This window comes from Sus scrofa, chromosome 1 (assembly GCF_054392235.1).
Source record: "Sus scrofa isolate SSC_HxYL_T2T_F1_AM1 chromosome 1, Sscrofa_HxYL_maternal_Yorkshire_Landrace_v2.0, whole genome shotgun sequence".
NCBI classification, from domain to species: Eukaryota; Metazoa; Chordata; class Mammalia; order Artiodactyla; family Suidae; genus Sus; species Sus scrofa.
In genome coordinates, this window is record NC_139383.1 from 29748563 (window position 1) to 29773597 (window position 25035).

Below are 25035 nucleotides of genomic sequence, written 5' to 3' on the forward strand. Positions count from 1 at the left end.
ACCAAAGTTACTTGTTATTTCTGCTGTTTTACTCAAGGCTTGCCTAGCCATTTTTTCACAATGGCTGATTTTTCTAATGCCCTAGCATTAAAAAAAAATTTTTTTCACATCGTATTCCCTGAGCCCATTTTATTTATTTATTTATTGCTCTTCTTAGGGCCACACATGCAGCACCTGGAAGTTCCCAGGCTAGAGGTCAAATCTGAGCAGCAGCTGCCAGCCTAGCCGCAGCCACTCAAAACCAGATCCTGAGCTGTACCTGCAACCTGTATTGCAACTTGCGGCAAAATCAGATCCTTAACCCCCTTGAGGCCCTAGAAATGGCAGGTGTGGCCCTAGAAATGGCAAAAGGACTATAAAAATTAAAAAATTTTTAAAAATAAAATAAAAATCTAGTGGTTTTTTAGTTACAGCGAATGTTAAAATGTTCTAATATATTTTATTATTTTAAACATGTTAAAATATTTAGCCTTTGACAACCTTCTTTTTGCTCAAGAAAAGGTCCCGTAATACATGACATGTAATACATAAGACAGTAATTCAGGAGGTTATAGGAATCTCATAGGAAAAATAAGTTTTAAAGGGGTTTGGGATTGTTGCTTTATTTATTTATTTTTTGTCTTTTTGCCATTTCTTGGGCCGCTCCCGCGGCATATGGAGGTTCCCAGGCTAGGGGTCGAATCGGAGCTGTAGCCACCAGCCTACACCAGAGCCACAGCAATTCGGGATCCAAGCTATGTCTGTGACCTACACCACAGCTCACGGCAATGCCGGATCCTTAACCCACTGAGCAAGGCCAGGGATCGAACCTGCAACCTCATGGTTCCTAGTCGGATTCGTTCACCACTGAGCCAAGATGGGAACTCCCTGGGATTGTTGCTTTAATAACAGAAAAATTTATCTGGTCGAATACAAACATAGTTTTCAAAATGTGAGGGCAAATTATTTTACAGCTTTAAAATTATATGTAATGGGGAGAATAGGCCAATGACTAATAATGAAAATGGGCTTTCAGAGGGATGAAATGGCCCACAACGTGGGATAGGTCCAAAATGGAGAGCGAGGAAGACGAGGGTGGAGAGATGGGCTGGATGGGCGCAGAGCATAGGGAGATGGAGGTTTGTATAAACCCCAGATGCACAGAGATGAGACAAGAAATAAAATTTAGGGCAGGGAGTCCCCAGCAAACTCATAAAATGAGTTGATTAAAGCAAATCAATGCTAAAATTCTTTCTTACTCTAACTCCTTTATTCTATGAAGGTGTAAATTGACAATAAAAAAAAAATTACAAAAGGATTGAGGAAAAAAAAAAATGCTTTAGGAGGAGTTCCCGCCGTGGCTCAGCAGGTTAAGAATCCAACTAGTATCCAAGAGGATTCGGGTTCAATCTCTGGCCCCAATCAGTGGGTTAGGAATCTGGTGTTGCTGTGAGTCTGTAGGTCACAGACTCAGCTCAAACGTAGCGTTTTGGTGGCTGTGGTGAAGGCTGGCATCTGCAGCTCCGATTTGATTCTTAGCTTAGGAAATTCTCTCGATGACACAGGTATGCCCCTAAAAAAAAAAAAAAAAAAAAAAAAAAAGAGATTTTAGGGTGGACTGGGACCCTTGGAATAAACTTCAGTGAACAGTGTAGCTCTGGGAGCCCTGACCCCTTCTCCTCGGAAACACATGACCATCAGCTCTTCCCACTGATTAAAATTTTGGCTCTAGGAGGAAAATTTCCTCCTACTAGTTCAGCTGCACTGTTCTTATGAGTATTAAATTACACAACACTCTTGAGTTTTCAAATCATTCTCCCATACCAAATCTCATCTGATCCTTCCAGTCACCCTGAGGGATTAACTGAATGGGTGTCAACCCTGAGGACACTCAAGAAAGTTAAGGGCTTTCTTTGCCCAAAGCTAAATATTTAGTCATAAATTCTAAAACACAGAACTGAGGAGTCAGATCTCCCGGAAACTCCTCCAGTTCTCTTTCTGCTGCTTCAGAGAGGTAAGAAGGGAGCTTTGACAGGAAAGAACCTTGAGTGTGGACACAGATTTGGGGGGAACAGCAGTAAGCACAGGATGAGATTCAAATGGAGATGTGATCTTGCCACTTGGCAGAAGGAGCTGGGGAAAGGAAGAAATTGAGACACGTACAGGGTTTGCTTTGCAGAAATTAGATACGTTGACTCACACAACTTTGTAACTGTACGCCTATAAAATTTGCTTTAAAAAAATTATTGAGGAGTTTCCGTCATGGCGCAGTGGTTAATGAATCCAACTAGGAACCATGAGGTTGCAGGTTCGATCCCTGGCCTTGCTCAGTGAGTTAAGGACCCGGCGTTGCTGTGAGCTGTGGTGTAGGCCGCAGACGCGGCTAGAATCCTGCTTTGCTGTGGCTCTGGTGTAGGCCGGCAGCTACAGCTCTGATTAGGCTCCTAGCCTGGGAACCTCCATATGCCGCAGGAGCCGCCCTAGAAAAGGCAAAAAAAAAAAAAAATTATTCAACAACAAAAAGGAATAAGAGGATCGGCAGCATCTTGGAGGTGCTGGGACTCAGGTTCAAGCCCCTGCCTGGCACCGTAGGTTAAGGATCCAGCAGCAACTGCAGCTCAGATCTGATCCCTGGCCCAGGAAATCCATATGCCACTGGGCAGCCCAAAAAGAAAGAAAAGAAGAAAAAAGGAAAAAAAAAAAAAGAAATTAGATATGTTGATCCTCTTTCTGCTCAACGCTCTTCTAGTTTCCATAGACAAGGAAGGAAGAGTTTTCTTCCTTGAAAGCTTGAGTAAACAAACTGGAAAGACACAGGTGGACTATGAATAAAATAGTATAAATACAATTCAAAACCATGACATCTGCCTACAGATATGTGAAGGATTGGATTTAGAACAGAAAGGCAGATTATTTTACTGGTTAAAAGTAGAGCTTTTGGGGAGTTCCCACTGCGGCCCAGTGGGTTAATGATCAGGGTTGCCTTTGTGGAATTGCTGGGTTTTGTTGAGGTTTTTTTTTGGAGGGGGGGGTTATTCTTCTAGAATGGTTTGTTTTTGTTTGTTTGTTTGTTTTTTTGTTTTTGTCTTTTGGTTGTTGTTGTTGTTGTTGATGTTGTTGTTGTTGCTATTTCTTGGGCCGCTCCCGCGGCATATGGAGGTTCCCAGGCTAGGGGTCTAATCGGAGCTGTAGCCATTGGCCTACGCCACAGCCACAGCAATGCGGGATCCAAGCTGCGTCTGCAACCTACCCCACAGCTCATGGCAACGCCGGATCGTTAACCCACTGAGCAAGGGCAGGGACCAAACCCGCAACCTCATGGTTCCTAGTCGTATTCGTTAACCACTGCGCCACGACGGGAACTCCTGTTTTTTCATTTTTTAAAATTTTATAGAATTATAGTTGATTTACAATGTTGTGATAATTTCTGCTGTACAAAAAAGTGATTCAGTTGTACACGGACACACATTCATGGCATGCCTAGTTTGATCCCCAGCTAGTGCAGTGAGTTAAGGATCCAGCATTGCCACGCCTGTGGTACAGCGACTCAGATTCAATCCCTGGCCCAGGAAGTGAGAGGGAAGTGAGTGCAGCCAAAAAAGAAAAACAAACAAACAAACAAAAAATAACAACAACAACAACAAAAAACAGAGCTTTTGGTATCGGAAAAACCTAAACTTTGCATTCTAGCTTTGCCATTACTAGCTATGTTGAATCACACAACTAATGTTTCTCTCTTTAAGCCTCAGATCTTACGAATGTGTAAAGAAAGGACTAGGAGTGCCCGTTGTGGCGCAGTGGTTAATGAATCCGACTAGGAACCATGAGGTTATGGGTTCGATCCCTGGCCTTGCTCAGTGGGTTAGCGATCCAGCATTGCCGTGAGCTGTGGTGTAGGTTGCAGACGCGGCTCGGATCCCGCATTGCTGTGGCTCTGGTGTAGGCTGGCGGCTACAGCTCCAATTAGACCCCTAGCCCGGGAACCTCTACATGCCACAGGAAGCGGCCCTAGAAAAGGCAAAAAGACAAAAAATAAATAAATAAAAAATAACTTTAAAAAAAAAAAAAAAGGACTGTAACAGTTTTTCATGAGGTTATTATGAAGATTAAGTGAGAAATTGCATTAAAAGCGCTAAAACAGAATGCTTGCCACTTAGGATAATCACGCAATGCTAGCTGTTACAATAGTTGCACTAAACGGTGGAAGTTGTAGAAAGGAGATGTTCCTTTCTGCTTATCCGTATGTCTTAGCATCATCAAAGTGCCTGGCTTTAGAACATGCAGAAGAGCTATTCCTTAAGAAACATTCATGAGGCTATTTGAACATAGTCTAAGAAAGAACTTTACCAACTGTTGAAGTTGACAATGGTCAAGATGACGGGAAGCAAAGGTGAGTCCAGTGAAAACTGAAAGAGAAAGCCTGTTTATCAGGAACATAGTAGGGAGCTCGGATCCTGTGCTGCTGTGGCTGTGGCGTAGGCTGGTGGCTACCACTGCAATTTGCCTCTTAGCCTGGGAACAACCATATGCAGTGGGTGTGGCCCTAAAATGCAATAAATAAATAAATTAATTAATTAATGGTAAATGCAAGTCTTGTTAAACAGAACTTGCCAAACCAGATTTATGTCGGTATACAAAAAGATATATAAACAACATGATTTCAGGAATGAATTTCAAATACGTTTCTCAAGATGATCTATGTTTGTGTTCTGAGGTTTTAGATTTCCTAAACGATAGTTTATGAATTGTGAAAAAGAATCACTGTAGGGAGTTCCCATTGTGGCTCAGCAGGTTAAGAACCTGACTAGTATCCATGAGGATGTGAGTTTGAGCCCTGGCCTTGCTCAGTGGGTTAAGGATCTGGTATTGCTGCAAGCTTTGATGTGGGTCATGTGGCTGGGATCTGGCAATGCTGTGGATGTGGTGTAGGTTGGTGGCTTTGACTCCAATTCATCCCCTGGCCTGGGAACTTTCATATGCTGCAGGTGCATCCCCACCCCCCAAAAAACCTTAGAGAAAACCAATCATGGATTGAGGATTGAACTGGGCAGGATTTCTAAAGCTTCCTGGTTTTGCTTTTGCCTGGAATTCCATGAATTCATAGTGAGAATTCCGGCTATTTCATGCTCATTACAAGCTTCGGTTGGAAGTCATTTATCTCTGATGAATAAAAAAAAAGAAAAGAAAAAAGAATCATTGTAGATACTAATGATAGTAATAGTCTTATTTCTTTGGAATATTTTCATTAGATATAAATCAGGAAAGAATATAAGGAAATTTTAAGCATAAAGTTTTTACAGATAAATAGCAGGAGAGTAACTTCTTTAAGTGACCATATTTATTTAGTTTAGAAAGGGAAGTATTATTCAGGATTCCTATCTTTTACTCACATCTGTTTAATTTCTTCTAATTTTCTTGTGGTCTTAAAGCAACAGCTTGTTTTCATTCTTTTAGATGGCATTTATAGCTTTTGTGAAGTAGTGATTATGGAACAAAATAGAAAAAATAAATCATAGACGTGGTTAATATATCTGAAACTCCTAACCAAACCATCAAATAGTTTTTTTGGTGCATTTGTGTATGTGTGTGTTTGTGGGGTCTGTGTGAGTGTGTGTAAGAGAGAGAGAGAGAGAGAGAGAAATAACCCTTTGTTAAAAGGAAAGATACATTGGTATCAATAATATCTTGTGGGGGAGTTCCCTCTGTGGTGCAGTGGATTAAGGATCCGGTGTTTCCAGAGCTGTGGTATAGGTCACAGTTGCAGCTTGGATTTAAACCCTGGCCTGGTAATTTCTATATGTCACAGGTGTGTGTGTGGGAGGGAGTATCTGTTGGGATGGGATGACTACATGCTCTTAGAAAATCAGACTTCAAGGACTAACTATGGAAGTTCTGATCAAGGACATAATAATAAAGACAAAACTGAATTTACTCCCATTAACTAGTTTAGAATAAATATCTCCCACTTAAATGTGTCATCTGAGCAAAGGCTCAAAGCTTTTAATGTTCATCTTTGGGTTTTAAACTGAGAAATAAAGATAAGTATGAGAAATTATGGTAGGCCCAGCAGAGAGATTTATTCATCAAATATATCCAATATTTCCTGAACATTGATTTTGAGCAAGGCATATATTTGGAAATGAGGAAAGACAATTGCATAAAATAATCCTGCTCCTCAATGTCTCAAATTACTAGAAAAATACGTGAGCATGTGCACAGATTCCTAAAATCTTTGCTCTGGAGTTCCCGTCGTGGCTCAGCAGTTAACGAACCCAACTAGTATCCTCAAGGATTTGTGTTTGATCCCTGGCCTCGCTCAATAGGTTAAGGATCTGGCATTGCCTTGAGCTGTGGTGTAGCTCTCAGATGCATCTTGGATCCCACATTACTCTGGCTGTGGCATAGGCCATTGGCTACAGCCCTGATTCAACCCCTAGACTGGGAACCTCCATATGCCACAGGTGCAGTCCCAAAACAGACAAAAAAAAAAAAAAAAAAAAAAAAGAAGATCCTTGCTCACCTGATGGGGGTCACTGCTAAATGGTAATGAGAACAGCAAGGTTATTGGTGGTTTTCACAGTTGGGAATGAATATCAAAACTTCAAGGAAACCTGTAGGGAAATGGCATTCCTGCCACATCTCCTGCAACTCTAAGAACAGCAAAATTGCAGAGGCATAATGGACATCTCCCAAAGTAACAGATATGCAGAAGCCATAGCTTTTCAGGACGTCTTTAGGCATCATAGTCTTAAGGTGTCATAGTCTTTCATCTGGGGTATTTGGCTACTTCCCATTGCTAAGTTGTGGTGCAACTGTGTAAAATATAAAATAAGCTTTGGGTGACCTTCTGCATTTCCCACAAACATTGTCTAGTGCCAAAATGATGCCTTGCATGCTTTTATTCAATATCTTCAAATGTATTAAGGGGATGGTCAGATATCGTATCAGAGTAATCTGTGGTGTCAGTACATCACAGTAAACTTTGTTTGAATTTTTGTTTGATATGCTGGTGAAGTGCCCAATTGTCATAGGGTTACAAAGAATAGGTTGTAAATTATTAGCTAAAAAGTGAGTGGGAAGCTTAGGAAACAACAGAACCCAAACATTAAAGCCCGCCAGGAATGCTCTAAAAATAGTGACACCATACCCAAATCTACTAAGCACTAGAAAAAAGCAAATGAAGATGTAGGATCCTCAGGGAATAAAAAATACAAGTCTGCAGGTTATTATCTTTTCATTTTTCTGTGTGAGATGAAGCCCCAGTGTCATACCCTCAAGGGATGGCTGACACCACAGAGTTACTGATAGAATCACTGAGTTCTGTGTTGGGTCACAGAAGCGACCAGCTACAGGACAATAGCCCCTTTCTGGGACATAGATGGAGGCCAGGGATGAAGGAAAGTCTTCTCATGGGGCAGAACTTAAGAGAAGGTCACCTTGTTCATTTTGCTTGGAAGGAGAACTGGCCAGACATGAGATTAGAATATCCATTCATGGGCAAGAAGAACAGCAAACATCCTGCAAAGACTTGGCATCCTCTTCTGGGGAAAGGGTTTTTTAGGTTTTCTGAGCGCAGGATAGTTTTATTATGTTAGGTGGAAGTATGACCTTGTTGTCACACTTCTATGCAGGTAAAATATGATTTAAGAAGATGTATATGGGTCCAAGCTGACAAGAGGTGGGCTTGTGATGGTTATTTTTATGGATCAATTTGGCTGAACTGTAGTCCCAGATATTGGGTCAAGTATTCTTCTAGGTATTTCTGGAAGGATATTTTTGTGTGTGAGATTAACACTTAAGTCAGCAGGCTTTGAGTAAAGGAGATGGTCAGCCAGTTTATGGGTGGGTTTCATCCTGTGTGTTTTCGAGTTGGCAGCCTCCATGATCTCGTGAGCCAGTTAATTGAAATCAATCTCTCTCTCAAGTATATTTGTCCTATTAATTCTCTTTCTCTGGAGAACTAATACACCTGTACATGTGTATAATCACAGGGGTATAATAACGCAATTACCTACAATCGTGGTACTAAGCATTTGCACCCCTTGTAAGCGGAGTGTGGCTCTTGCCACTGCCAAAAGACAAACTAATGGTCATTCTGCTGTGGCTTTAAAACTCCTTTGCTGGGGAGCTCCCATCATGGCTCAGCAGTAACTAACCCAAGTGGTATCCAGGAGGACGTGGGCATGATCCCTCTCCTCGCTCAGTGGGCTAAGGATCTGGCATTGCTGTGAGCTGTGGTGTAGATCACAGGAGCAGTTCAGATCCCATTTGTGGCTGTGGCATAGGCCAGCAGCCGAAGCTCTGATTCGACCCCTAGCCTGGGAGCTCTCATATGCCATGGGTGCAGCCCTAAAAAAAAACTCCTTTGCTGGGGTGGCATTGCACAATAGGAGCCCTTTTATCAAGACCTTATCATTGTGTATCCATGTATATATTAAAAAGAAGTTCCCGTCATGGTTCAGCAGAAATGAATCTGACTAGCATCTATGAGGACGCAAGTTCAATTCCTGGCCTTGCTCAGTGGGTTAAGGATCCAGCATGGCCGTGAGCTATGATGTAGGTTGCAGACACAGCTTGGATCTGGCATTGCTGTGGCTGTGGTATAGGCTGGCGGCTACAGCTCCAATCCCACCCCTAGCCTAGTAACCTCCATGTGCCGCAGATGCCGCCCAAAAAAGACCAAAATAAAATAAAATATGATATATTAAAAAGAAATAAAGTAGAAGGGCTTTGAACGAAATGTGCTTCAGGCATTCTGGCAATATGAAAGTTACAGAAGAACTTTATGATTGTGAGATAGGATGAAAAGACTCTGTGAGGTAATTGGGTTATTCCCCCGTGTCCGCAGGGTGGGAAGAAGTTCTGAAATTCTTGGCGAAAGTTGGTTGAATGACAAAAGTCAAACAGGTTCTGACAACATTCTTTTCTAGGAACCAAAGTCATGTGGTATCTTTAATGAAGAGGGTTTTCCCTCCCTTTCTTTATTCCGACACATCTGCAGATAGAGGGTGACTTTTTTTTTTTTTTGAATGTGACATTTTGCTATGTTTCTACTGAGGATACGTCTACTTGTATAGATTATGCAGGGCAATCGCAGAATGCAGACAAGGGACCCTGAGAGCACCAGGCTACCTCTCTGACGGGACTCCGACACCCTTAGAAAGACAGCTTGTTATGTCTTTCTTTATATTACAAGGAAAGAACAGTTCTTCTTAGTCAACTGCCAGTGACTCATAAATATGATCAATATAGCATCTACAAAACTGGGGATGTTCATAAAGGGAATAAGTCAGAGGGCCTTCAGCTGAAAACAGAAGTAAAGGATCATGGAACCTAGTGATCATTTTTTAAGTCTATTTTAATTTTTTTATCTTTTTATTTTTGTCTTTTTTGGGCCGTTTTTTAGGTCTTTTTTTTTTTTTTTTTTTTTTTTTTGTCTTTTTAGGGCCATACCTGCGGCATATGGAAGTTCCCAGGCTAGGGGCTGAATCGGAGTTGTGGCTGCCAGTCTATGCCACAGCCACAGCAATGAGGGATCTGAGCCATGTCTGCGACCTACACCACAGCTCACTGCAATGCCAGATCCTTAACCCACTGAGTAAGTCCAGGGATCAAACCCGCATCCTCATAGATACTAGTCAGATTTGTTAACCACTGAGCCACAATGGGAACTCCAAATCTATTTTTATAAACAGTAAAGAATTTGGGGGCAGAGAAGAATTTGGGGGCAATAGAAGGAAAGAAAAAGGAGGATACATTTTCTGACTCATTGGAAGATTCATCTGTTGTCCTTGGAACAAGATACTAAATGGATATCTTCCCAAGCCAGGCAGACAAGAACCTAGATGGTCACCCTCCCAACTGTCTGAGTCTCTGAATTTGACAATGTAGCCATTGAATGTTGTCTGTAGAAAATAGCATCACTTTAGTTTTCTTGAAAAGTGATTGTTCAGTATGCTTTTTGAATGATCCCATTGGTCCAAAAGCTTTGATTTCAAAATCTCTAGGGGTCAAATAAGAGCTGTAGCTGCAGGACTATGCCACAGCAACACCAATGTGGGATCGGAGCCTTGTCTGCAACCTATACCACAGCTCACAGCAATGCCGGATCCTTAACTCACTGATCGAGGTCAGGGATCGAACGCAGGTCCACATGGATACTAGTCAGTTTCCTTACTGCTGAGCCATAGCAGAACTCCTGTAATAAATTATTTAAACCTGAGGGGGGTTTTGTTTGATTTAACTTTGTTTTGCTTTCTTTCGTTTTTTTTTTGTTTTGTTTTGTTTTGTTTTTTTTTTTTTAGGGCTGCACCTGCGTCAAATGGAAGTTTCCAGGCTAGAGGTGAAATCAGAGCTGCAGCTGGGGCCTATACCCCAGCCACAGCAGTGCTGGATCTGAGCCATATCTGTAATCTACACCGCAGCTTGCAGTAATACCAGATCCTTAACCCACTGAGCAAGGCCAGGTACTGAACCCACATCCTCATGGATAAGAGTTGGATTCTTAACCCACTGAGCCACTATGGGAACTCTGATTTTGTTTTGCTTTTTATAGGGAGGTGTCAAGTGACTGCTAGGGAAACCTATCTTTGATTATTTGGTGAAGGGAGGAAAACTAAATTTGGCTGAGAACAACAATATGTAAGGGGCATATTATTAAGCCTTTTCATTGATTAAGCACTTCCAATGGATCAGGCACTCTGGGGCACCAGAGGTACTCTGGAGAATGAGATGGATACCTCCCTGGTTGGCGAGACTACTTTCTTAGTTGAGGTAGACGAACAAAAAGCACACAGAAAGTCAGATAGGAGTTCCCGTCATGGCTCAGTGGTTAACGAATCTGACTAGGAACCATGAGGTTGCAGGTTCGGTCCCTGGCCTTGCTCAGTGGGGTGAGGATCCGGCACTGCCGTGAGCTGTGGTGTAGCTTGCAGACACAGCTCGGATCCTGCGTTGCTGTGGCTGTGGTGTAGGCCAGCAGCTGCAGCTCCAATTCAACCCCTAGCCTAGGAATGTCCATATGCCACAGGTGCTGCCCTAGAAAAAGGCAAAAAGATTAAAAAAAAAAAAAAAAAAAGTCAGATAATAAAACTGCTCTGCAGATAACTGAGACAAGCTGATCGACACTGTGCAAGTGATGTGGACTCTGAGAGCTCAACAGCAAAAAGGACCCATCACGTGAGCCTCAGGAGGAAAGCAGGTGAAGGACTGAGCACAAAGTCCTCTGAGTCAGCCCCAAGACTGGCCTGCAAAAGGAACAGAGAGCCAAGATGTCCCAAACCTGGAGGGGACAGCAGAGAATGGAAAGAAGGGGAGTTAGAAAAGGACCGGATGGCAGATTGGGAGGCAGGAGAGAAACAGGAATTGTTTGGGTTGTCCTGTCTTAAGGAGTTCAAGGTCCAGAGAGACAACTGAGATTTAAATGACAAGAGCACAAAATCCCTAACAATGGAGGGAGGTGAGGGGCATCAGAAGGATTCGCAGAGTGTGAAGTAGTGCTGTAGGAAGGCGGAGGAGGTGGTTCTGGGCCTTGAGAAGCTGCTTTTATATTTATCGGATATCACGAAACTATGCCATGTTAGATCTGCCGGGGAACTTTCAGCACCTTCACTTGAGAAAGGGAATACTCCAAAAAGTTCAGTGTGCCCAGGTCTGTATTTTAATGCATATTTTAAGGCATAGCGGGGAGTTCCTGTCGTGGCTCAGCAGAAAGGAATCTGACTAGCATCCATGAGGACACAGGTTCCATCCCTGGCCTCCCTCAGTGGGTTAAGGATCTGGGGTTACCCTGAGCTGTGGTGTAGGTTGCAGATGCAGCTTGGATCCTGTATTGCTGTGGCTGTGGCATAGCAATCCTATCACCAGCTTTCCTGTGGCCTGACTTTCCAGACAGGATGGGCATAGAAAATTAGTGTTAGTCCCTCTGCAGATTGCTAATCCCTATGCTCGAATGTAACCAGGCTTGTCTAAACTTGCCGTTTTCCAGTTATACAAATCTCCCCATTCCAACTTCCAACACTTCCTTATATGTTTGCATAAGTAAATTTGTTCATTTTTAATGAGAAGGACTAGTGAAAAAAAAAGAGAGAGAGGGAATATCTTTCGAAGGAGTAAGAGTTGAGTGAATTTTTTTAGTTCGAATTAACTTTTCCAAACACACTGGAATGTTTTGCTTCTTAAAAGGGATTTTCTGAGAGTTCCCGTTGTGGCTCAGCAGAAAAGAACCTGGCTAGTATCCATGCGGACATGGATTAATCCCTGGTCTCACCCAGTTTGTTCAGGATCTGGTGTTTCAGTGAGCTGTGGTGTAGGTCACAGATGCAGCTCAGATTCCTCATTGATGAGACTGTGGCATAGGCTGGCAGCTATACCTGTTTTGATCCCTAGCCTGGGAACTTCCATCTGCCACCTGTGCTGCCCTAAAAAGAAAAAAAAAGGGGTGGGGGGTACAGGCAATTTCTCTGATGGCTTTAGATCTCTTCACAATAGGGCTCAGTCTGCCTTTGCAGCTCAGCCCCACCTGCCCTCACCAGGTGAGACCATGTTGTTTGCTAGTCTCCAGACTAGACAGCTACATGTATGGTATTTAACAAACCCATTCCAAGATCCTTATAGCATATAGTCTTGTTTAATCAAAACCACTGTCTTGGGGGAAAAAAATAAGCTCTACATAAATAAAGCATGTAGTTTTGTGGGTTTTAATAACTCAACACTATTATTGTAGATAATGTGTTCTCTTAGTTATCTACTGTATCGCATTCCTAACTCCTTTCTGCCTGTCATTTTGACAATTATGAATAGGGAAGGTAATAATCACTATAGAATCTGTGTTCTATAAATAGACGTTTATTGAACCACCATTGCTAGTTACTTATCTATAATAGCCATCCTGAATAAGCTCATTGGCCATCATTGTGTTCTATTTGATGAGGACTATAAAAAAGACATGCACTTGGTGACAAACTTCAACAAAAACTGATCCATTTCATTGCTCCCTAGAGTAATAGCTATGTTTTCTGACATTTCTATGTCCTTTCTTTAGAGATGCTCCAGGGAAAGGATTTTATATGCATTAGCCAATAAACCAATAAGTATGGGAATCTAAGCCATGCACAGGATTGTTCTAGAATTTATGACACTTTGAGCAATACAAAATAATTATATTGCCCTGTTATCAGTGGAAGATATTGTATCTAAGGAATGAAGACTATCATAGCTGACACATTAAATAAGTAGCCCCAGAGAGAACTTAGTTATTTTGCCTGTTTGTCATTTGTAGGTGTATTAAAATGCGGAAAAAACACCATGATATTAAAAAAATCCCTAAGATTTATACATATTCATATTTAGGCTTCCGAAACAAAGATAGATCATTTTAGAAATTGTGTTCTGACATCAATTTCTACTTGTAGAACCCTGATCTCATTTTACATTGATATTAAAACATTGTCATTGTGGGGAAAAGTTAGGTCCTTATGTTTTTCAACATATTTCCTCTAACATGTTGAAAAATACCAGGAATTTGTTTTCCGAGCCTTTAAATTAAATGGAAAGAATCATATATCAGTAAAGTTTTCAAGTTGTAGTATTTATAGTTGATCATTAAGGAGAAACGAAGTAGAAAAGCCAATGATTTTCGTATTAGAATACACGTGCATTGGAAAATGTTTTGTTTTGGTGCAAACATTACATCTTGGTGAATAACTCCCATTTGAGAGTTTTGATTGCAGTTTCCCAGTCGGAGGCATGAGATGATTGGCTTGGGGGAGTGGGGAGGTAATTAGCGTATCTCATATCAAGCCGTCTATATATTTTCTCTGACTGCACAAGGTGCTCTGGAGGAATTATCTGGATCTGATTAAACCCCAGGAGAGAAGTGGGGGAAATCATGCATTCAGTAAACGTTCTCCCGGAGAACGCGAGCGCCCTCTAGATTGTATTTACAAGCAGAGTCTGGTGACGCAACTCTGGCCTCTTCACCACCGGGGAGTAAGAAGGAAGGGGCCAGATTTCTCCCAGGAGGAGCACTGTGTGGACCAAAGAAAGAGACTGGCGACGGGAAGGAAGAACAGATCAAGCATTTGAATAGCGGCCGCAGGACAGCCTAAAGCCTGTGCAGAGTTAGGCGCGCGTCACACACAGTCCCCCGCCTACCTCCCCCCACCCCATCCACCCGCCGCCGTGTGTCACCTTCCTGTTCGGAAGTCTTAGTAGGTTGCTGGGACAGAACAGGGGGCGCCTGCTCCACCCATCAGGTATCCGGTTGGAAGAAAAGCCAGTCTCAACAACTTGATTCTCTCCATTAAATGATAAGTTTCTCAGACCGTCCGTCTCCAACTGCTGAACGTTAGGGTAGGGGGAGGAAAGAGCACAGCAGAGGATGCTTTTCTGTTCCAACCACAAATCATATGGCTGTGCCTCGTCTCTATTCCACTCAGAGCCCTCTAACTGAAATTCCATGTTCCTCCTGGAATGCAGGCAGAGCGTCTTTGAGAAAATGAACCCTGTGCATGTGTTTTGAATTTTTCTGGACTGATTTGTGATGATAATCAGTCAAGTTACATTTCTTGTGTGTCTTGCTGGGGGTGTAATAAAGTCAGGACACTGATGACTGTAATTTTCTGGGTGATGTTGCAATGAAGGGAATAAATGACCCCAGTGTTGAACTTTGCAGCTTGCTCCCTTCCTGTATGTAAATTGCCTTTATATAAAGTGGGGTTCCTAACAGAGCTGGAACTGCCGCCTCTGACTCCTGCTCACTTGTCATCTCAGCTTGCAGTTCTATCAGGCACATAGCAGGGAGGCTACTCCAGCCATAACTAAGCTCTACCTCCAGCCTCCAGAAAGGAATCCCCAAACTTCATATCCTAGGCAGCCTGAAGAATGAGAGAGGAAGCTATAAAATCCCCTTTGAAAGGTTTGTCTGCTTTTATTACTATAATTTGGATGGAGTGGGTAAAACAAAGATGTTTCAGAGGACGGGTGGGTTACCTGGCATGGGGAAGGCACAGGAGGTGGGGAGGATGGGAGAGTCACTGATCAAGATTTCTTAATTTAATGTTTAAAAAACCAACAGGCAGAAATTTTGGTGCAGTTTGGGGTGTCTGGGCATTCGTCAAAAAAAATAGGCTCTCTCAAAAGGGGAAAAAACTGAGTGGGAGCAGGGCTGGGCTAAGCTAGTTGAAGTGGAAGATGGGCTGTGGGGGGGCAGTGGCAATAACAAAGTCACGGTCTATAAGAATTCATGCAAGAGGAAGCAGAAGTAGACCAGTTACTGTGATTTGGAGTTTCCTAAGCCTTGCTTTAGGTTAGAACATCAGTTTCAGGCAATAGTAAGTGTTTTTTTTAAGAATGGGTGCAGAGCAAGATTTCCCAGCCAGTCTCCAGGAGAGAGGATGTGTGTTTTCTTCTGTCAGTTTGGGGCTGTTGTAACTGACCAAACCAAGAAGCAAGTGAGGTTGCAGATCACATTAGGACAAATGAGATGGTTGTGCCTGCAAAATAAATTCCTGCCCAGAACCAAAGAAAAACCAGCTTCAGATGCTATTCTTGGTTTGACAGCTGGTATTTCAGAGTGTATCAGATCCAGTAGGCACCTCTAACATGGCAGGACCGATGGCGGCAAGGGGTCATGGCAGGGCAGCCACTGCAGACAGCACTGACAGGCGCCAGATACCTGGCCCTGCAAATATAGTCACTTGCAGCCTTCTCTCCTCTCCTGGCCCATTCGTTGCGCTCGTGGCTTCGCCGGCCGGCGCTGGCTGGAGTCCTGGCCCCAGCGGTCAGACTGCAGCTCCCAGCATCTCGCAGCGGCGGGGTTACTGGAAGGCATGGCACCGCTGCTCTGCAGAGCTTCCCTCCCTCCTTTGCTTTCTGGAGCGGAGGCACCGGCTAATCTTTGAGGAGTTGAGGAGTCACAGTTATCTGGGACTTGAGAGAGCAAGGTGGAAAACTATTAAGAAGGCTCCTGGGTCAGCCCTGCTTGAAATAAACCGAAGGAGGGGCAGGGAAGAGGAGCCTAAACTGAAGGATTTGAAGACAATGGGATACAGCCTCACGGAGTTTTCTGGTGGGGGAGTGGGAGAGGGAACCTCGGGAGTCGAAGCTGCCCAGTTGCCGACTCCGCGGCGTCCCGGGGTCACGCCAGGTCGGTCCCCTAACTTGCCACCTCTTCACGTGTTCTTGGCATGACGGGGATTAAAAATGCAAGGAAAAAAAGCATATGCCCAACGGACAGAATGTTCCCAAAGATTACTTGGGGGGGGGGACTGAAATGCAGATTTTTTTTTTCCACTTTAGTGCAGAGACGAATTTTATTTCCGCCCCCTCCCCTCCACATTCCTGACCTCTCCCTCCCCCTTCCCTCTTTCTTTCCTTCCTTCCTCCTCTTCCAAGTTCTGGGATTTTTCAGCCTTGCTTGGCTTTGGCCAAAAGCACAAAAAAGGCGTTTTCGGAAGCGGCTCGGCCGTGCACAAGGGCCATTTGTTTGTTTTGGGACTCTGGGCAGGAAATCTTGCCCGGCCTGAGTCACGGCGGCTCCTTCAAGGAAACGTCAGTGTTCTCTTGTCGCCCTCGCCCGCTGCGCGCCCCGCCGCCGCTGCCCATGGGGGAGATGCAGGGCGCACTGGCCAGGACCCGGCTCGAGTCCCTGCTCCGGCCCCGCCACAAAAAGAGGGCCGAGGTGCAGAAAAGGAGTGAGTCCTTCCTTCTGACCGGACTAGGTAAGGACCGCTGCCGGCACTCTGGGGACTTTTCTCCCCCACTCATCCACTAGTTGCTCGGACCTGGCGAGTGGGGCTGGGTATTTGGGGTTGTACTGAGGGTGGCGGGCTGGGGCCGGGGTAGGAGGGCGGCGGGAACGGGGGAACCGGCCGGGAGCCCTGGCCCCACACTGACCCTGAAGATAAGGGCACGCTGAGCTGCCCTCGCCCGGCGCTGCCGCCCTGCGCGGGAGAGATAACCCGGGTTGGTGGTGCACAGCCGCCCGGCAAGCGCTGCGGAGGCTGCTGCGCGAATTAAGGGAGAGGGTCAGGGTCGGAGCCAGGGCTCGGGGTGAATCCGAACTAAGGGCTTGAGAAACTAGAGCGGGCACCGAGCCACCCCGATCGCCGCGCACCGAGCCGAAAGCGCTCAGATTTCCTGATTTGCCTAGACTCTGATTTCCTCGCCGAGCGGAATAAATGAGAAAGGTGGAAAATTACTCCGGCCGCTCCCTCGCTCCCCACCCCCTTCTTTTGCGGTTTCCCTCTCTCCGGCTCGGGAGCCGAGGGAAGCCGATAACAGCCCCGCGCCTGGCCCTCCCCAGGCGGTCCCCGCTTCCCCCCCCTCTTCTGCTCGCGGATGGTCCTCTGACCGGGGGCGGAACCGCCCGCAGCCAGCCGCTTCGCCGCCGGTCGAGCCGCAAGGCAGCCGGGGGCGGGGCCGGGGCGGGGCCAGGCAGCGCCACTTCCTCATTGTTGCGTGGGCCCCGCCCCCGCGGCGACAAAACGCTTATAAAGGCGGTGGCAGTGCGGGAGCGCAGTGTTGGCTGAGCTGGTCTCCCTTCGCTAGCAACTCCCTGTTCTCTGTGACGATGACAGTGAAAACCGAGGCTGCTAGGAACACACTCACTTACTCCAGAATGAGGGGAATGGTAGCAATTCTCATCGGTGAGTGTAGGAATACGGCTGGATTTCTAGGTTTCGCGAAGTGGAAATTTTGCAAAGTCCCGGATCAGATTAGTGTGCGTGGCGTTGGATGTTACAATACCGTCTAAACATGTATTTCTCCTCTCTAATTCACAGCTTTCATGAAACAGAGAAGGATGGGCCTGAACGACTTTATTCAGAAGATTGCCAATAATTCCTATGCATGCAAACAGTAAGTTGGGGGGCGATTTGGGAAAATAAACATAAGTAGTAAAATTTTCCATTTACCAGTAGTGAAGACACATTCTCATCAGTATATGGATCAGGATGCTAAAGACTTTCTGGGGGGGAGGGGGCGGGTCCGTTTTCTCTTTAGGTTCTAATTATTTAAAACATTTGAAACATTAGAATTAATTAGCTGATTGGGCTTGTTCTAGAAATTCAAGAGGAAACTTTCATGTGTGCCTAATTAATCCCCTCTCTCCACAAAGGACAACCGTCCTCTCTGTAGTTAACTGGGTTTATTCTTTTCTTTGGCGATTATTTTCTTTAGCTGAGTAGTTGATTTGGATGTTTTTAGTTGAAACACTGAATTCTCCGGAAAAGTTGAGCCAGAAATTCACTGTTGGTGTTGTTCTGCCCCCTTGTGGAGAGCGAGCAGGTTCTAACTTCTTCCTTTCTTTGCAGCTCTGAAGTTCAGTCCATTTTGAAAATCTCTCAACCTCAGGAGCCTGAGCTTATGAATGCCAACCCTTCTCCTCCTGTAAGTGTCCTCTGTTGTGATGCATCAATGGAGAAATCTTGTAAATGAGTCATATAAGTCTTCCTACATTGTTGAGTTAAAACAGCATTTCTAGAAGTTAGTGTCAAGGCAGGAATGCCTCATTAGTGCATGGCAAACAAGTGACATAAGTAAGCACTTAAGTATGAGTCAGTGGAGTATTTTAAAAGGCATATTTCATAAGGGTATTTTCTGTTTAACAATAGCACGACTGTACAATTTCCATACGATAGTCACATGTATAGATGAAAAGTAGTTTGGAATGTGTTTATAGATATATGGGGACCTGCCTCAGTCATCTGTAGATGTATTCTCCTTTACATTGCCTGTACTGTATAACTGATAATCTTCCTTTGAAGCAAGGCTATTAAAAGAAAACATTTTATTTTCCAGCCAAGTCCTTCTCAGCAAATCAACCTGGGCCCATCTTCCAATCCTCATGCTAAACCGTCTGACTTTCACTTCTTGAAAGTGATTGGGAAGGGCAGTTTTGGAAAGGTAATTTCACATCTGAATTTTTCATTATTTGCAGTCCTTCGTATGCTCATTTTACATACTCCCTGAATGTGGCCAGCAAAATTGACTTTTAATTTAAATTTCAGGTTCTTCTAGCAAGACACAAAGCAGAAGAAGCATTCTATGCAGTCAAAGTTTTACAAAAGAAGGCGATCCTGAAAAAGAAGGAGGTATGAGTTGGGCTTGGTGGGTGGAAGTTGGAGATAAGACATTCACAGACTTTACCTTGGAATCTTTGGAGCCGAGTTGCAATTTGCCACTAACTCTTCATTGTCCTTTTCATAGGAAAAGCACATTATGTCGGAGCGGAATGTTCTCCTGAAGAATGTGAAACACCCTTTCCTGGTGGGCCTTCATTTCTCTTTCCAGACTGCTGACAAACTGTACTTTGTCCTAGACTACATTAACGGTGGAGAGGTGAGCAGAGGTGTTAGGAGGTGACCTTGGGTGTCTGTGGGCAGCCTGCTGAGAGGAAAGTGTTGAAAAGATACTCAGTGGGGGGAAAAGTTATCAGAATGAACATTCCCTTTGAACCTGCTTTTAGCCAGCTTTCAAATAGTTAATAGACTATTTAGGGCCGCTTCCTGCCATTGTCCTCTTTAGCTATATATGTCAAGACTAATTCTAGGCATTGTCCTCAGGCTTTGGCAGCTCTCGCTAACTCTGTTTTGTCTCTTGCAGTTGTTCTACCATCTCCAGAGGGAGCGATGCTTCCTGGAACCACGGGCTCGGTTCTATGCTGCTGAAATAGCCAGTGCCTTGGGTTACCTGCACTCTCTGAACATCGTTTATAGGTGAGCTGAAGAGCTCTTAAGGCTCCCTTCTGTGCATAAAGGAGACAGAAGATAACATAGCCCTAGGTTTTGACCTAGCCTTTGACGGGGTCTTAAAATCATTTGTGTCAAGGCACAGCTTGGTTACCTAAACCCAGATCCCTGAGCATGTGAGCTGTCTTTGACTCCGTGCCACTAGGGAACTAGCCAGCGAGGATCGTGCCTAATCCAGAGGAGATGAACAGAACAAGGACTCCCTTTCATATTCACAACTCCAGTGAATGTGAAATGCCTAACAGCCCCAGCAGTGGTCTTTTACAGAGGGTTGCTCATGTAGTGAAATTTACTTATGTGACTATTCTTTTTTTTTACAGAGACTTAAAACCAGAGAATATTTTGCTAGATTCACAGGGACACATTGTCCTTACCGACTTTGGACTCTGCAAGGAGAACATTGAACACAACGGCACGACATCCACCTTCTGCGGCACACCTGAGGTAGGCGCACTCTTGATTTGGTGCCTGCACCCCCACCCCCGCCAGGAAGAGAGAAGTGCCCTAAGGCTTTTAACTACTGAAAGAATCAACTGCTCTTGGATTTGGGGGGCGGGGGGCAATTCAGTGTGAGTAAAACACATTGGCTGTTGGAGGCATGAGGAATTCCAAGGCCTCACGTTGCTTTAATTAAAACTAGCTGTTTGCAAGATCTGTGACATAAGGGTTTCTAAATCCCCACATAAGCTATCTGAGGGATGCCCAATAGCTTTGTAAATGTCAGGACGTATAAGTGGCCAATCAGCCTCAAAGCTAGCAGTTTTATCAGGAAGCAGTCTAAAGAAAGCCAGCCTCCCAGTAGACCCCGGATCTTGCAGGCCTTTGAAGTGCATGCCTGGTCTTAGGATTGCCTGGTTTCACAGGCTCTAAACTCTCTTTTTCTGGTCTGTCTTTCAGTATCTTGCACCTGAGGTCCTTCACAAGCAGCCTTATGACAGGACTGTGGACTGGTGGTGCCTGGGGGCCGTCTTATATGAGATGCTGTATGGTCTGGTGAGTAGCCTGCTGAGAATCGTGGAATACCACTATGGATTGATAAATTTCTCCCTAGAATGTAGTCTTTAACAATCTAGACTTATCTGGACACACAGGCCCTTCTGCAAACCTGATCGTTGTGTCTTACCTTTTATCAATAAGCTTATTAGATGCTGATAAAGAGACACGTATTGAGGATGTTATAGGTATCTTAGGGTAAACCCTTAACTAGAAGATTTTTCTTTCATAAATTCACATTTTACTAGGTCTGGGCACATTTAACCTATGTGAGAGTGAGAAACATGGCTTATTGGTATCTGCTCCCTGATAAGGTAGCGAAATATAGATAGCTACAAATCCAAGGCAAAGAAAATCTATCATGGAAAAGACTTAGTCAAATGCAGCTTCATCTATTGCAGCTTAAGTCTTTATTGGGCATGGGTGCTCTACAAAACTTCCAATGAAGTATTAAGTAATTGTCCCCCTTCTTTCAGCCTCCATTTTACAGCCGAAACACAGCTGAGATGTACGACAACATTCTGAACAAGCCCCTCCAGTTGAAACCAAATATTACGAATTCTGCAAGACACGTCCTGGAGGGCCTTCTGCAGAAGGACAGGACGAAGAGGCTGGGTGCCAAGGATGACTTTGTGAGTAATTTTTTCCTGTTCTCCTGGGCTGCCTGGGGAGAGCGCTCGACCTCACTGCCCTGCTTGAATTTTCGCCCGTCTAAATTCATGTTTCTTTCTCAACAGATGGAGATTAAGAATCATGTCTTCTTCTCCGTAATTAACTGGGATGATCTCATTAATAAGAAGATTACTCCCCCTTTTAACCCAAATGTGGTGAGTATTTCCCTCTGTCTCTCTCTCTCTTTCTCTCTCTCCCCAGTTCAGGGAGGCCCAAAGGTCATTTCTTTAAGTCATCAGTGGTGGTGGTGGAGGAGTGGGAATTCCTCAGGGAATAAATTGGCAGCTGTTATATTCCTAAGTCATTCTTTTACCTATAGGAAAAGTAGAACTTTTGTCCCGACAAAGACATTTTGTCCCAACAAAGACAGCTTATATAACCTTTCCACACATTTATAAATTTGAGCATCAAAAGACAAAAAGTAAACAGTATCCTCATAGCTGAAACTGTGTGTGGCTTCTGGATTTTGGCTGCTTAGGGTGGAAGTTTTCCACAGAGTGCTCTAAAGACATCTGAGCTCCAGTATTTAAAGCCTGCAGGAGGATTTCCCTGCAGCCGTCTCCACCTGGACCTCTTGACCCTGAACTGGTTTCTTTTCTTTCCCGCCACAGAGCGGACCCAGCGACCTGCGGCACTTTGACCCCGAGTTCACCGAAGAGCCGGTCCCCAATTCCATTGGCCGGTCCCCCGACAGCATCCTCCTCACCGCCAGCGTCAAGGAAGCAGCCGAGGCCTTCCTGGGCTTCTCCTACGCCCCTCCCGTGGACTCCTTCCTCTGAACAGTCCAAGGGTGGTGGGTGGGTTGCAAAGGACCGCATGTGGGTTCAGGAAACGTTTCAGTTAGCCTTTTGGCAGAGCCGCCAGCTGACAGGACCTCCTAAAAGAGAATTTGCACATCCCTGGAAGCTTGCGCACCTTGGCAGTCATTATTGCACAGTTTGCTGGAAGCTTTTTCTTGAAGAGCACATCCTCCTCAGTGAGCTGGCGAGGTTTGCATTTTTATCCTGCCTTCCACTGTGGTGCTAACTCTGGCAGGCGCGTTAGAGGGAGGGCTGCCCAAGACAGAGGCCAGGGGTCGCGCTCGAAGGAGGACGCTGTTCTGAGAAGGAGCTTCGGAAGGTCTGTCCCGGGCCACGAATCTTCAACGAAATGTGCCTTTTCTGATGAGATCGTCTTCGCTCCAAAGCTTTTTCCTATGGCCGCGTGTGTCCGTTCCCTGTTGCTCCTCGTGGACTTCCTGTGTGATCAGCCCTGTGTGCGTGTGGAGTGCTTGCTGAAGGACTCAGCTCTGAGCATCAATGTGACACTTGCAGGACACTACAACGTGGGACATTGTTTGTTTCTTCCATATTTGGAAGATAAATTTATGTGGAGACTTTTTTTTTTTGTAAGATATAGTTAATAACTAAAATTTATGGTAAATGGTCTTGCAACGACTTGTATCCAGATGCTTAAAGAAAGCATTGCTGCTACAAATATTTCTATTTTTAGAAAGGGTTTTTATGGACCAATGCCCCAGTTGTCAGTCAGAGCCTGGTGTTTTCATTGTTTAAAATGTCACCTGTAAAACGGGCATTATTTATGTTTTTGTTTTTGTTTTTTTTTTTGGCATTCCTGATAATTGTATGTATTGTATAAAGACAGTCTGTACATTGGGTTATAACACTAGTATATTTAAACTTACAGGCTTATTTGTAATGTAAACCACCATTTTAATGTACTGTAATTAACATGGTTATAATATGTACAATTCCTCCCCCCTCCCAACACACACTTTTTTGTGTGTGTGATAAACCAACTTCGGTTTGCAATAAAACCTTGAAAAATATTTACAGAAATTGTGTCATGTGTCTTATTTTATATATTTCCTTTAAGGGAGCAAAAGGGGATCCGTTTAAAATTTAAAACCAGGAGTTCCCACTGTGGCTCAGCACTAAAGAACCCGACTAGTATCCATGAGGATGCCGGTTCAATACCAGGCCTCACTCAGTGCTGTCAGTTGTGGTGTAGGTCACAGACTCTGCTCGGATCCCTCATTGCTGTGGCTGTGGCATAGGCTGGCAACTGCAGCTCCGATTTGACCCCTAGCCTGGGAACTTCCATATGGGACACATTCAGCCCTAAAAAGCAAAAAAATAATACAATTTAAAGCAAGGGAAATGCTGCTGGAATTTCCAGCTCAGTGGTTTGCTTCATCCAATAGCATCAGCTTCTGACTCCAGGAGAGAGTGAGATGGTCTTAAAGCTGATTTTTATTTGGGGGCTTCTTAGAAGCATTTTATGTCAATCATTTTCCATCAGTCCATCCAAACAAATGCTCGTCAATTTACCTGTCTCACAAGGACAGCCATGGGGTAATGTTTCCGATATTTATTGCCTGCCCCATGAAGTTGGCCATTTGTCCCGACATTTGACTTTGTCTGTAGTAACAGGTAATTCTTTCAACAAATACTTGAGTGCCTACTGTGCGCCAGGTTCTGTTCTGATAAAGCAATGAACAAAACAGACAAATCTCTGCCTTTACAGAGCATGATGGAAAGGCAGACTTTTTTTTTTAATAAAGAAGTTAGTTGAAAAGGAAAGCAAGATAGCAGTCTGCAAGTATAGGAGAAAGCCACCAAAGAGGGTGAGAATGTTTGTCTTAAATGGTTATGTCCCCAGGAGTTGCCACTCTGGCCCAGCAGGTTACGAACCTGACTGGTATCCAAGAAGATGTGGGTTCTATCCCTGGCCTCATGCAGTGGGTCATTTCTGTGAGCTGTGGTATAGGTTGCAGATGCAGCTTGGATCCCACATTGCTGTGGCTATAGGCCAGCAGCTGCAGCTCGAATTTGACCCCTAGCCTGGGAACTTCCTTATGCCACAGGTACAGCCCTGAAAAGCAACAAAGTTTATGTCCCCAAAATGCTGAGTGTAACCAGAGCCAACTGAGTCCAGTGTCTGCTCAGAGAAAGATCCCCAAAGGGAACATTCCCAATTTGGACCAGAAGCCTCTTGAGCTAGTGAACACCCAGCACTCCATGGGCCCACATAACTGATGTTCAGAGGCCCTTCCTTGAGCTCATCCCACTGGAATATTTCCTGTGGGTGAAGGGAAAGTGGCATGCCATTGGGAGTTCATCATTTTGCGTCCAAGTTGTTTGGATTTTTTTACATGGGATTCGCCAACAGTTGGTCTTGCTGCTGCTTTAACTTCTAAGCCCACCTCATGCCCTTTACCTTGACCTCTCAGTTTGCACAGGAATTTCCCCACTGAAAGTGGTGAATCATTTTCCCTTTTATCATGAATCTTATATCTCACCTCTCCCAGAAGGCTTCTAAGAGCTGGCTAAACAGGTATTTGGAGACGCTTTGGCCCTTCTCCCCTTGAGTCAATGACTTCTTGCTGAAGGTAGGCCTCAGATTGAGCTCTGCATTTGAGTTGCTGCTCTACCCTGTAGATATTAGCTGCCTATTAATTTCCTTAGCAAACCCCAATGCAAAACCAACTACAGGGACAAAGAAAAACCTAAAGTTTGTATTTTCCTGGTAAAGACTAATGCTAGCCCAAATATGGAGGCTCTCTGCATATCTCCTCATCATTCTCATGATCAGTAACAGTTATGAATTTCTCCTTGAACAATAAGTGCTTAAATCACAT

The 25035-nt window shown here is 44.4% G+C and overlaps 1 protein-coding gene across 8 annotated transcripts in view; it reads left to right on the forward strand.

Annotated features, from left to right (window-relative positions):
- Positions 1–23233, forward strand: part of SGK1 (serum/glucocorticoid regulated kinase 1) — a 128257-nt gene extending 105024 nt beyond the window's left edge. For 2 of the 8 annotated variants that reach the window (XM_021078492.2, XM_005652668.4), the window contains 11 exons: positions 17763–17838; positions 18294–18369; positions 18781–18885; positions 18990–19073; positions 19189–19320; positions 19585–19697; positions 20051–20174; positions 20628–20723; positions 21200–21355; positions 21461–21550; positions 22007–23233. In XM_021078492.2, coding sequence (XP_020934151.1) covers positions 17763–17838; positions 18294–18369; positions 18781–18885; positions 18990–19073; positions 19189–19320; positions 19585–19697; positions 20051–20174; positions 20628–20723; positions 21200–21355; positions 21461–21550; positions 22007–22174 — 1220 coding nt within the window. In that variant the 3' untranslated portion in view covers positions 22175–23233. 8 annotated transcript variants of the gene reach the window in all.
- Positions 23234–25035: the final 1802 nt, after the last annotated feature.